This window comes from Haliotis asinina, chromosome 2, assembly GCF_037392515.1.
Source record: "Haliotis asinina isolate JCU_RB_2024 chromosome 2, JCU_Hal_asi_v2, whole genome shotgun sequence".
Lineage (NCBI taxonomy): Eukaryota > Metazoa > Mollusca > Gastropoda > Lepetellida > Haliotidae > Haliotis > Haliotis asinina.
In genome coordinates, this window is record NC_090281.1 from 101,008,892 (window position 1) to 101,022,934 (window position 14,043).

General features: G+C 40.0%; 2 protein-coding genes across 2 annotated transcripts in view; one reads left to right on the top strand and one right to left on the bottom strand.

Moving 5' to 3' along the window:
- Positions 1–1,527: 1,527 nt before the first annotated feature.
- Positions 1,528–7,983, bottom strand: LOC137274704 (large ribosomal subunit protein eL21-like). Its single transcript, XM_067808054.1, has 5 exons — positions 7,947–7,983; positions 6,908–7,044; positions 5,069–5,181; positions 2,547–2,697; positions 1,528–1,655 (listed from the first exon to the last, which is right to left on the bottom strand). Exons 2-5 carry the CDS (start codon positions 7,034–7,036, stop codon positions 1,566–1,568), a joined length of 483 nt encoding a protein of 160 aa, XP_067664155.1. The 5' UTR covers positions 7,037–7,044; positions 7,947–7,983; the 3' UTR covers positions 1,528–1,565.
- Positions 7,984–8,138: 155 nt separating this feature from the next.
- LOC137274705 (ubiquitin carboxyl-terminal hydrolase 46-like) overlaps positions 8,139–14,043 on the top strand; it is a 64,113-nt gene continuing 58,208 nt past the window's right edge. Inside the window, exon 1 of the mRNA XM_067808055.1 lies at positions 8,139–8,284. Within this exon, the coding sequence (XP_067664156.1) occupies positions 8,282–8,284 (3 nt within the window). The 5' untranslated portion in view covers positions 8,139–8,281. The remainder of the gene's footprint in view (positions 8,285–14,043) is intronic.

A 14,043-nucleotide genomic window follows, 5' to 3' on the forward strand; every position in this document is an offset into this window, starting at 1 on the left:
GGAGACGGCAGCTACTGTGGTACCAGCTGACAGTCGGACTTGACTATAGGAGAAACCACCCCATTGCCTCCTGATTAGTGACTTCTTGGGCAATGAAGTAAGTCACCTTCCATATTAATCTTGGAGGGAAATTGTCATAATCTGCGGTGATACACATTCAGGGGTTTAAGCCCTAATACTGCCTGATGTTAAAAGAAGTGAACTAGGTTCTGTGATCTACAGATCTCAAAGAATGGATTAGCTGGGACAATCTGTACAGCTCTAGACTACAGATGTACAACAATACCTCAGTCAAGACGGCACGTCATCGTCACTGTGTTAGTTGTTTCGGAAACACCGTGTTAGTTTGGACTTGATTGTTGGTTTTCTTGATATAAGTGACCAAGATGTTCTATTGGCACATGTTGCCTCAACGATTCACCGGGTTTGTTTCCATGTGTACCTAGCTATTACCATTCGAACTATTTCCTGCATAAGTTCCAGAGTGGCATTCGAGACATGGGCTGGAAGCAGTGTCACCTGGATCCTATCTCTTCCTTCCACGCGATACACGCACGGTTTGAGATAGGACAAGATATTATAAGGTATTTTGTTTTATTAATGGACGGCTATGTACAATCATAAACAGTTCTGTCTGTTTAGAATACACAGAACTGTTTTCTATTTTGCTGTGCGAATGGCATCCCATTTTGTCAGAAACGTGTCTCCTCGAAGAATCATACAGATAGATTGGAGTTATTAACTATTTTCCATGAGAAAACTCAGTTCAATGTCCGAAGAGATGAGGATCTAAGACATGGTTTTCGGAATACATCACACAATGAATGAAGAGCCATAGGTTCATCCAGATTTTCCAGTGGGCAAAAAGCAGTCAACAATTGGTCCTAAACAAGGGAGTTTGTCAGATGATTCTGTGATATGTCATAAAATGCTGTTTGTCATAAACTACTATGCATATATACTCATCTGGTTCTAGTCATTTTTAGCTTATTAACGATGTAGGAATCTACACAGAAACCATGCTCTATGCTATAAACATAAGTTAGTTTCATTTCTTAACTTGCTAATTTCTAGACAGTCCATCAAACGATGTGTGAGACTACTGGATAGTCCTTAAACACTACTCCTTGGCATAACACTATACTTGCATAGGGAGGAGAATTCACTGTATCCCTAACTACAAGGCATAAAAGGAGGAATATTTCCCCTGAAAATAAAGTTATCTGTATTTACTTAGTACTGCACCTTTACTACTGATTTAGAAACTGCAAGAAAATCCATGAAATTCTTTCCATGTAACAATAACACGATTTACAAATAAAACAAAAAAAACAATACGGCAGGATAATAGAAAAGGACCAAATACTGAAATAAAATCCCCAAAAGTATTCAAATTTTGTAAACAACCAGATGCACAAACACAGTTCTTCACAAATATAAGAGACTGCCATGGTAAAACTGTTGGTGGGTTTGCGTACTTCCAGTACACTGACACTGTTCTATGAAAGTCTACATATCACAGATGCATATTTTTTACATTTTTTTCTTTATTTCATGCTGTTACATTAGGCCATGATTTCGTATGGGATCGGTACCACCAGTTGGGGCTTGTTGTATCGTGTCCTCACCATGTGGGCAGTTCGTGGCTGCTTGGGCTGGAAAGAAAGAATTTCACTCATAAAGACAAGTCTCAAAGTTCTGATGGAGCAGGAGATTTTGATTTGGGGTGTGTATGTGCCCACCAGTGGCCACATCAACATCTGCAAGGTGAACTACTTCAAATGGGCATTGATGGTGCCTATTTCAGCTGTCATGTAAGTATACACATCATTCCTACCAGCTTTGCGTCTCAAAATCTAAAGATATGCCTACACAACAAGTTTGACTTCTTTATTTACTTCTAACTTTTACGCACCATTGGTTCCTAGACAATTTGTCAGCAGTTTCAGCTAATGATGCATCTGGAGTCAATTTTAAACAGCTTTAAACCAGGTGAAGGTTCCATTCCATGGACCACCTCAATATCTTATCTCAAATGCAAACTTGGATAGAAGTGAGTGGGTTTAGTTTTACGCCACTTTCAGAAATATTACACAAAATAAAGTGCTGGGAGACCAGAAATTAGCTTCACACAATGTTCCCATGTGGGGAATAGAACCCAGGTCCTTGGTTTGACAAGTGAAAGTTTAAACAAACAGGATATCCCACAGCCTACTTGGGTCAAAGGTTGCCCTGGTAAAACAGACAACAATATATACTAAATTTCAAATAATTGTTAATCCATGTAAGTGTGAACAGGTATGAACAGTATTCAATTCCAAAATTGAAGAAATACTGCATTATCACCTAAAAACTTGATTAATATATTTCTGAAATACTTTTGTTGTAATGTCACAAAGAGACCTTTAAAAAAACATCACAGATGTACTTCAAGTCTCGGCTTCATTTGTGGAGACACACATGCCCACCATAAGCTAAAGGGGACCACATCCACTGTGTGAAACTTATCACCTCTCCTGTAGCTCTCCCTGGCCCACAATAATTACCTGTCTCTTGGACTCGATCCTAATGCCTGTGGTCTTGGCCTCTCGCTTTGCACGGTCATTCTCTGCAGCACGCTTGAGGAAGTCCAGTCTACAGTTAGAGTGTTTGACATGCTCTACCCGCACGTTGATCCTCTTGGGGATGATGCGGTTACTGCAACATGGAAATGTGCTATGTGAAGCCTGTGTTTATACAAATGAACATCTTACGTGTAGTTATTGGTTCTTAAAGATAAAAATTACAAAGTTGGACTCCCGTAGCGTGTCACTTTGATTTCAAAAACAAAAACGTAGAATTTTAAGCCAAACAATAACAATGACTTTCAAATACATTGAAGTTATGATATGTATCAATTCTGTGACAACTAAGCCAGGTATTAAGGTCGGATTGAGACTGGTGCTCTGTATGAAGGTGCAGTAAATGGATCCTTATGGAACAGGGTAGTAGAAGTTATATGCACACAGAATGGGTTTGATTCAGCTTACTGGAAAGGATTATTACTGAATGGAAGTGGGACTGACAATCATCAAATCAATTCCCAAGTCAAGGAATATCTTTTGACACGTTTTTGGATATCATACATTGTCTAAAGGCAGTGTAAACTCTTAAACAGGGATGGTGTATCACACAGACATTCTCAGATGCTGGCATTTCTTCACGCAGTTAGTTCCAGTTCATGTGATTTGCCAGAGAAAGAGCTTCTAAGTGTCTTCAAACCCATAGTATTACCATCCAAACAGAAATACTAGCCAATTATTCCATGATAACTTGAAGTACACATTCAGCATTGATCTGGCAATATGTCAATACTTCCAAGTACTAGAATATGTGTGAATGTTTGAGGAATTTTGGGGAGCTATTACTGCAAGGGACGACTATGTTGGATTTCAACATGCAGTAAGTGTACTTTCATTTGCAAAGCACAGCAAAGTCACTCTACTCATTCTACATTATTCATACTTGAAATGATATTAAATTCATAATAACTGAGTAAACAACATTAGAACTATGATTGGGGAGCGATGTTATAGTTTCAAGCCAATAAAGGTTACATACAACCAAAAAATCAAACATAATTAAAACACATTTATCACTTATTCATGACATATAATATACATTGCTGCTTTTAAAAAAAACAAATAAACACAATTATAACTGTACAATCGCGATTCAAAAGTGCAATATTTTGTACTTGGGCTTACTTCCCCCGAAACGAAGCCCTCGGGAGACTGAACCCAGTCAGTGGGTGGATATGCACTCAAGTGTAACGATGGCTTCTGATTGGCTGTTTCATTTGCTGATATGCTGAGGGTTCATTGTGTGTACAGAAAGATGATCTGTTTGATGGGCATTTTAGAAGTATAGCCAGTCACAAGGAAGTAAGATTCTTTATGGATAACAACTTCTTTTATTGTACTTGATGCGTCATTTCAGTATGGATTCATATACTGTTGGCAAACAAAATCATATACACGAAAAGAAGTTGTTATCCATGAAGAATGTATATAGGGATGTTGGGTTTAGAAAATACATGTTCTCCGAATTTGCGCTCGATCCAATAAAAATCATGTCAGTAGACATGGTAAACTACTGCGTGGCTGGAATCTCGTCCAAGTACAAAGCAGGACTTGAAACTGACAAGAGTTTGCACAAGTTTCCATCAGATCCAGTCATCCGAAAAAAATGAATGTAGTTTGTTTGCAACCCACAGACATAAAAACATATTGTGTGTATCACACGTGCATAATTACATAATATGGCAGACACAGGACTCGGTTGCATGAGTCATTAATCAACTTATTTTCTTTATGTCGTATAGCCTGATAGGTGTTAAGTTCAAATTGCACGTGGTCAATGATTGAAGCTGTGTATTGCATGTTGTCTTTAGCAGACAGGCAGACAGACATATAGGTGTGAATAAACCAGACACTGAGCTTTCTCTGTGACAGAGACTGTTTACCACAATTGTTTTACGTAACGAGTAGATGAGACTACTGCTCACGACCTCAGACGCTGGGTATGCATACTGTTTCAAGCTCCGCGAACCTATTCACTGCGCATGCGTTATGGACGCAGCGCAGCACAGCTGTTGAAACCAGTTTTTCCCCCAGCGCTGGGGGGGAATTTAGTGAAACGTTTGAACTCCGATTTCCCGGTCTTTTTTTTCTTCGCGTTTTTTTCAACTTTATAGGTTGAATTGGCATTTTTTATGATTTGTTCCGGTAAGTGCATACCGAAAGGTACCAGAATCTGCAAAGTTGTGTTTTACGTTGCATGTGACCTTTAAGCAATATTCCAGCTATATGGCAGCAGTCTGTAAACAACAGGGTCTGAACCAGGCAATCCAGTGATCAACAGCATGAGCACCAATCTGCACAATTGGGAACCGATGACATGTCAACCAAGTCAGTGAGTCGGAGCACCCAATCCTGTTAGTCACCTCTTACAAACAGCATAATTGCCTGTTACAGCAAGCATGGGTTGCTTAAGGCCTATTCACAGCTATGTTATAATGTAAACATACCCAATCCGCTTGTTGACAATTACACCAACAGCATGTGGAGTGACATTAAATACTCTCCCTGTCTTCCCATGGTAGAATTTATGTGGCATTCCCTTCTGAACAGCTCCGTCTCCCTGCAGACAACAAGACAACACCACACGTTGTACCAACTCCTCAGCGAAACATTTGCCACAAACAATTACATAGTTCCATTAGGAACACTACACAACTCCTACTCAATGGCAACATTAGACCTTCTGCACAATGACACAAACACAAAACCTAAAAATCATGACAAAAACCAAATCAGACACAGACAATTCTGTTAAGTTATCTCATAATTTTGGACACCTGAGTAAAGAAAGCAATGTTTAACAAGCAGCCATTATTATGTTGTCACGTTTCAGTACTTTTTACACAGTTTAGGTTTATGTAGAACTGGATCAGCACAGTGGTGAACTAATGACATGTGGCAATAGTCTTAACATTTGATCCTGTTAATTGCCACTTACGACAAGCATAAACACATTGTGGCAAGCATGGGTTGCTGAAGACATATTTAAGACCTATTCTATCCCACATCTTCACAGGCATGGTATGTTTTCACTGGGGCTGTGGAAGATGGCTGTGTGGTGGGGGCGGGTAAACGAAGCACCTCTTGGTAGATCAGGCCAGCAAATTCACATGTGGTACTCGAACATTTAACTGTTCTACCAGCAAGTAGCTGCTGAAGATTCTAGTTCAAGCCAGTTGTTATGTATACAAGTAAAGGTAAGTAATGATTACTAATTATCACATCTTAAACAAGCTTGAATATCATTCCACATGTTAGTCCCTGTTTATAGACTACAGTCCTTTTGAGTCAAATCTCCCGAATGGACGGCACTCTAACTCAAAAACAAATAATTGTACATGACTAATGAACGTCAAAGTAAATAGGAAAAACACACCAACCCTGTAAAATTTTGTTTATATTTTTAGCCAGCAAAATATAAAGTTGTTTAACAAACCATTATTTTCATTCAATAATGCAAGATTTGTGACATAGGTGTAGCAAAAGCAGTGTCAGATCACATAGCGGCCCATCCCGATCACCAAATCAACTGGACTGACTACACCATCCTCTCAAAGAACCAATCAGACTTTACCAAAAGGAAAATAACTGAAGCAATCAACATCAAAAGATACTGACCCCTGATTAACGGAGACCAAGGTTACCCCATCCCCACAGCTTACGATAAGCTCATCAAACCACTCTAGCCTACTGTACAAACAACCCACTCTGTGTACCTCACTGGCTTCCTTAGTTATCATCACTTTGTTAACTTGTATTCATACTAGTCTCTGTGCACTACTGGCTTCCATGTTATCCTTTTACCCGTTGTCTTTATCAACACTTGTTAATTAGTTTATGGATATATATCACCTGTTCTCTCCCTGTATCATTTACACTTTGAAAACGATACAAGAACCTGTATCGAAACGTTGTGTTCCAGTATTAAAGAAGTTGTCATCCATATACAGTTATCCTATGGACTGACGCTGGCGAAGTCAAAACACAGTTGTGTTGTATAACTGTCCAAAAAATAGACAACGAAATGAGCAGTCAGATGAGAACTTTTCCATCCCAGATGAAGTACATAGTACTACATTAGTATATGTTGATGTGATAAGTAGTGAAGATGTTACACTTGACAACCCTTACTGGCTTCAGTTTGACTTAAGTATGCAAAAAATGCTCTATACATCATGAAGACAAACACTATTTTTTATGAAACAAATTTGTTATATAAGATACTGATACATATGTTACTGCAATCAAAACGTTGATGAGAACACTAGTAACCAAAAAGTTTTCACCTTAATATCCACAATGTCTCCTCTCCTGTAAATCTTCATATAAGTTGATAGAGGGATAACACCATGTTTCTTGAATTTCTTCGAGAACATGTAACGTGTACCACGCCTGTAACCCTTTGTGTTGGTCATGATTAGGCCTGGAAACAATATGTTTAGGGATTATTGTTTGCAATTAATTATAAAATTTATCAAAAGATAATGTTGCCAGAAAAGACATGAGTGATGATGTCAGTGTCTGCTCCCTATGACGCAATGATAGAGAGTGGCCTCAACCACTGAGGGATAATTCAAGCAACTGATAGTGGGTTTGAGTTTTACACTACATTCAGCAAAATTCCAGAAATACCATGACGGTCTGTAAATAATCAAGTCTATAACAGACAACCCAGCGATCAACAGCATGAGCATCGAACTGCACAACTGGGAACTGATGACATGTCAACCAAAACAGGGAGCCTGACCACCCGATCCCATTAGTTGCCCGTTAAAACAAGCATAGTCGCCTTTTATGGCAAGCATGGGTTGCTGAAATCATTTTTTACCCCCGGCCTTCACGGGTAACAATAGATATAGAACGACAGTGGAAGTTCTTTGGCTTTGCAATTGGTCCGCTCAAACAGAGCTGTAGCCAAAGTGCACATTCACACCTATTTTCTACCCACATGTACAGCACTAGGGCATATGCGAAGACAAAACGTTTCACATTTATTTGATTATTTCAAAACGTTTCCTTGTATTCCGATAGATCTTGCAAATTGTGGTGACTATTAATGACATGTCGATTCAGCACATCTCAAACAGGTTAATCAAGTGTTACGGGATTCTATGACGCTTCAGTCATTCAGCAGTAAAACACGTGGGTGATTCGTTCACATTAAGATACACACAGAATTGGTTCAAATAATAGACTCAGATTAATATTCGAACTTCAACTGTTTACTATTAGTCCACATAAGGAATTACATTCTAAATATAATTTATCTAAATGTGACAAAGAGGCAACAAATGGCTCGTTTGAGGCAGTTGCTGAAACAAGCACCTTTTCGGAGGAATGGCCGTCTAGAAAGGAAGTCACAAGGGATCTCGCGAGAGGAAATATCTTTGAGAATTTTATGAACTATTATAGACCAGAGCAAATTTGAATTGAATTGTTGAATTATTTGTGATTGCATGTGTTTAATTTGACGTCAAATATGATTCTGAAATAAATACCTGAATACTATATTTCTTTACCCATAATGCAATTGACCAAAACAATATGGCGGTGTTGTAGTAGTAAGATGGAAAATACGAATTTACACTGTATGTGTGAGTAAAACTGCAATCATAACGACCCTCACAACAAATTTCGGCTCTTGCTGCACGGTGAGAGAGATGGTAAGTTGGACAGATCGCGTTGTGGTCGTCGTAATCCAATGCAAGGAAAAATGACTAGACACCTGTCATGACTCAGTCGACTGTGAAGAGAAAACAAAATTTATTTTTGCGTCCATCATGAAAATTGCTTGTCAGGTATTCTGACGTATATTATCTGTGTAAGTACCATCTACTCCCTTACTCCGTCACAGGTAGAGAGCTACAAATGTAGTCTTGACAGCAGACGGAACCGTGATATGGTACCTGAAGAAGACTTGATGTTACTCTTCTTGAAGTTCTTCCTCTTCCTCTCTATGCTAGCTTTTCGCCACCAACCGGGAGACTAAATTATCTATACCCGGGTAACTGTTTCATAACTTCAGATGCTGCTGTCTGTAGTCATCATAATCATTCTCACATGAATTGTTCTTTTGCTCCTTTGGACATTTGATTGTGTGCTGATCCCCATGGGTCAACGCTGCATCTGTTCAATCACCAGGGCAAAGATTGTTTGTGTTATCAGTAACAGGTTATGTATGTATTTAGAAATGTACTTCTCAGTTTGAATCAATCATCTTTTTTTAAGGGAATCGAGACTCCAAATCTGTTTGTTGTTTCTTTGTGGAATAAGAATATGCTTATTGTTGACTATAATTTTGACAGGTATTACTTCTGTCTGCTGTGCAGTAAGTGACATGTATCAGAATGAATCAATGATAAGTTATCATAAAATGGCAGACACTTACAAAGTTAATGCTGACAAGGCTTAGACACAAAGTATCCCTTCAGACATTTCAGGTAAATGAGCTGGTAGTATGACAGACATGGTCAACTAGATGTGAAATTTGAGCTAGACAGTGTTTGCCTTGATGCAGAAATCTTGCTTATTTGACACAGTGCTACTGGGCCCTTAGCTCAGATAATCCAGACTTTGTTTTTTTGTGCAATGACTGTGATGGCTGTTTATTTTAACCAAGGATCTTAGTTTAATGTTTGCCACCTAACTGTTCCTTGGTGATTAAATACCTGACAATGCCTTATTGCCATTTATTAAACAAAACTAAAGTTAGCTTTCATAAACATGTCCATCATCATGATCATTCTCCCTTATGACCTCAGGGAGTCAAAGTCAAAGATGTTTATTGTATTTCAGGCCCATATACATTGGAGTTACATGCATTATATTTTTTCTGACGATGTATTGAGATTCAACATTTTCATGGTAGGGAACTTGCTGGTTAGTTCCAGTGGCAAATGATGAGATTGTGACTGATCACCTATATTCATACTGAAAGAGGTCAGGGGAAGAGATGAAATAGTCAGACAAGAAAAAGTCATTAATGCTATTACCTTGTTGACCCATGAAGGTGAATTCACCTTGTTTGTCTCCGAATACTCTGCTATTAACGATAAATAGCTGAAATGCAGAACCAGCAAAATATAACACTGACAAATCTAAAATATTCAATTATTTTATATTGAGCAAACAAAAGCAAGATACAAAGATTCACATGTACAATGCAACTGAGTCAAATCTAAAGTAATGAGTTACAAATATAATATCAACTCACCAGCGTCTTGGTTTGAGAGTGAGAAAGTTATACTGAATATAACACGGTGAGCGGTTAAGCAGTGGTCATGTAGGTCGAGCATTGAGAAAGGCAGATTGATGTCGGCTGAAGTATCCGTGTGTGTCCATGTTGTCAACACAACCAGCCTTTATATACACAGTCACTGATTTTTGAATATCTGAGCACATTTGCCACCATCCCCATTAACACAGAATTTTTGTGAGTCCCAGAAGTAAACACATCACATAATCAAAGGGTGGTAACTCTAAAGCACTACCTTGAAGGTCACATGCAACATAAAACACAACTTTGCAGATTCTGATTCCTTTCGCAATGCACTTACCGAAACAAGTCATCAAAAATGCCAATTCCACCTATAAAGTTGAAAAAAAAATGCGATAGAAAAGAAACCAGCGAAATCGGAGTTCAAACGACTCACTAAATTTCCCCCCAGTGCTGGGGGAAAAAGTGGTTTCAACAGCTGTGCTGCTCTACACCCATAACGCATGCACAGTGAATAGGTTTGTGGAGCGTGAAACAGTATGCATGCCCGGAGTATGAGGTTGTGAGTAGTAGTCTAATCTTGGATGTGTACACAAACAAGTAAATAGTAGTATAGGGAATGACAGTCCGAAAACACTTTTCAAAAACCCCTCTAAAAAGCCTCATTTACTAAATGAGGCTTTGGTGGGACTATTAGCTCTTGCTATTATTACCCCTACCACAAAGCCACGCCATCACGTTTACCGTGACTTGGCAGGCGGTAACACTGTGCCGTACGGTACGATCAATAATTCTTCTCTTACAAATCCCCTACCCGGCCCATCCCTCAAGTAGTATAAGTTAGGTTCGTCGGCTTTCATATCCACTTTATCTATGTTGTAAGTTTTGACTGACCATATAGGATCGGTGGCTCGCTTACGGCTATGTTATGTTTATATCGAGGAAACAGTTTAACGTGAACCGCCTATGATCTCTTTGGTGTTCATAATAAAGGCTTGCTGGGCTTTTTGTATTCCCTGTTCTATGTACTTTTTTTTCTCGTCCTCGCTGATAGCAGACTTACGAGACTTGGATCGAATATCTTGTTTCATTTCGTTATATTTTTTGAGTTCAGATAGGATTGAACGAAACTCCTCTTCTGAGATTTTACTGTCAGAGAGTGCCGTGGAAATACGCTCACTAACTGTGTTCAGCTTTGCTTCGGCCAGAACCCTGATCTCATCGTGTTTCAATGCCTTACGATGCAGTCTGCGTGATACCAACTTAAGCGTCAACCCTAACACCCCCGCTATCCCAGCTGTTATTTCAAAACCTAGAACTATAGGTGCAGCCACGATGGTGGTTAACAACACAACTCCTGCCGCCCCTAGTCCCATGCTGGTTGTCATAAGGGTAGTGTCAGCCCCGTCCACGATATTGAAAGCTCTATTATATTTTTTACATAATGCTTTCCGCGTGTCACGGTCTTGTTCTAGTTGACGTTTTACATCACATAACTGCCTCAAGCGGAACCCATCTACGGTTTCCAACGTCTTCGCTACTTCCTCTACGACTGGGTACAGACCCATCCTATAATATATATTTTGAAAGATATTTTAATTGGGTTTCAGTTAATACTCTATTAATGTATTTGAAGTCTACAAGATCTAGACTACTAGTCAGGGTAATAGGTGAGAGGTAAATAAAATTTCCTGTTGTAATAGAAACCCCACGGAGGTTTATTAAGTGGTTTATAGTACCCCCGGGGGTATCCCATTGTATAACAATACGGCAATATTGGTCTCGGTGTTCATCAAACCATTGTATTGACACCCCGGGTAAAATTTGGTGTACTAGTGAGGTGTTTTCATCGCCTGAATACTCAAAGAAGACTTCTATGATGAGTGTGCAAGGGGATGATATGTGAGGAAGATATTCGCTAAATGTTAATTTATTGTTTGGATAAGCACCTAACCTTTTTTTTATATGACCAACATGTGGTAAGTGTGCTAATTCCCTCTCCGGAATGAAATCCCCGATCCAGATGCCGTTGTTCCTAATCTTAGAGATTGATTTATATTTATCTCCTTCTATTGTGATATAAGGTGAGGTGAGTGTTAAGTTGATCAACCATTTAGGCTCTTTAAAATCTGATAACGACACCCGTTTGTACACGTTGTCTTTGAAGTGTAGGATGTATAATTCATCTTCCTCACCAGGCTGATCGAATCCATCTGTATCTCCCAGGTCGTTAAGTGTAGTGTTGGGATGATGATTAGTCATTATTATACTATTATGATATAATTTCCAACTGGTTTTCTGATAATAATTCAGGGGTTAACTTTATACCCATGAAGTGTATGTTGTCAGGCAGGAAGATATTGATTAGTGATATCTTGTTTTCTACGATCACGTTGACCCCCTGCAGACTGGTCTTGGAGTCGACACCCACCCGCACGTAAACGTTGCAAACTTGAAACTGGTGTCGTTTCACCCACCCGAGTTTGATCCCCTTCACGATCTCGACATCATTCCCCGATGGTTCCCCTAGGTAGACTTTGATGAACAGTGTTGAGTTTGCCGGTAGACTCTCTAGTATCTTAACCACGCCTTCGAATTCAGACACCAACTGCAATTTCACGTTTTGCATGGCCGGTTTACTCGATAGCATGTGGGCTGCTATAGTGTTGACTGGGCTGACGACTATACTACGTCTCTGAGTTGGGACGTAAGCCACGAGCAGGGTTCCATTGTTTACGACTTTGTTTAGGTGGTTGTCTTTGTTATCCGTGAACACGTAAGGGGAGACGAGTCTAATATTGAGAAACCATTTGTTATCGGGTAACAACACCCACTTGTCATCTTCGGTGAAGATGAGCATATATGGTTTGTTTTTGACGACGGTAGTGCTCTCAAAATCGTCTAAGTCGAACAGTTTACCTCCGAATGATGGGTATATTCTCCAGTTGTCATCACCGGTGTTGACGAGGGCGTACTTAGTGTTGGCTGTTGCTCCTGTGGTATCTATCATATCACTTAGGGCTCCACCGGAGGGGATTTCAACGCGTTTGTAAATGTTGTTTTTCAGTTGCAAGGCGTACGATTTACCATCTACTCCGGGAGCGTCGAAACCGCGTGTGTCTCCGAGGTCGGAGATCCCGATATTGACGCATTTTTTCACTCCGGGTCCTTGTGCGCTGGTCATGTTACATGAAGTGTTAAGCTGAGGTATCCTATATTTACAGGATTATGATTTATATCTAACACCGATATTGTCAGCTCAGGTATGTTGCCCTGGGTTAATCTCTTATACTGCCGTGGTGAAAATGACTCGGTTCTACCGTCGTTGAATTTCTCAGTTTTCACCGGCACTGCTCTCAGTATAGTGGAAGGGTGACCTCCTTGAATGTTATACGTTGTGCTCACCTGACCGAGATGAATGTATAGCTCTCGGTACGGTACTAGGTCGGGTAACTTCGTGCCTGTGACGGTTGTTGTTGGTTTTATCTCGTCAGGAGACATACCGAGTATCCTCGCTAATGGTCGGCCGAGCCTCAAGGAGGTTCTTCCGTTGTTGATTAACACCACTGTGCCGTTTGAGTCGTTCATCTTGAGTTCGGCTCCCAGGGGTTTGAAGACCTCGTCGTTTAGCGAGCACACGCTGTAGTAGCCGTCAGTTATTTGACTGCGAGTTCCACTGACGAACAGCTTATTGTTGCTGATATTAATGTTAGTCCATTGCGGTAGGTAGGTGATATCGCAGAGTGCGACTTCGAGTTGACCTGACGTGTTATCGATCGCGTGCATCAGCTGAACGGCCTCACCGCTCGTTATTCCAGGAAGTGTTATGTACATATTACATATATATTTATTTATATAATAGTTTTAAAATGTATTCCCCTGGTGTGTTTTACCCTAAACTGGATGTAGATTTCTCCCCCATGAAGATCGTGGTTGCTCCTGAGTTGTATTTCAATGCCCAGCTTTTAGATGTGTTCGATAAGTATAAGCTTATGGTGACTAACATTGAGGCAGTCCACGCGTGGTTCAACAACCCTATGCAGTTCTGGCAGAATCAATTCAACTTTGCTGTGTGGTGCGCTACAACGGGGTGTGGTGTGGCATTGACCGACACTCGGCGTGGACCGCTAAGTCAGTCTGTGTTCAAATTCCACGTGTACTACCAGGTCAGACGTATCCTTAAAGAGATCAGTGCCCCCCTCCCAC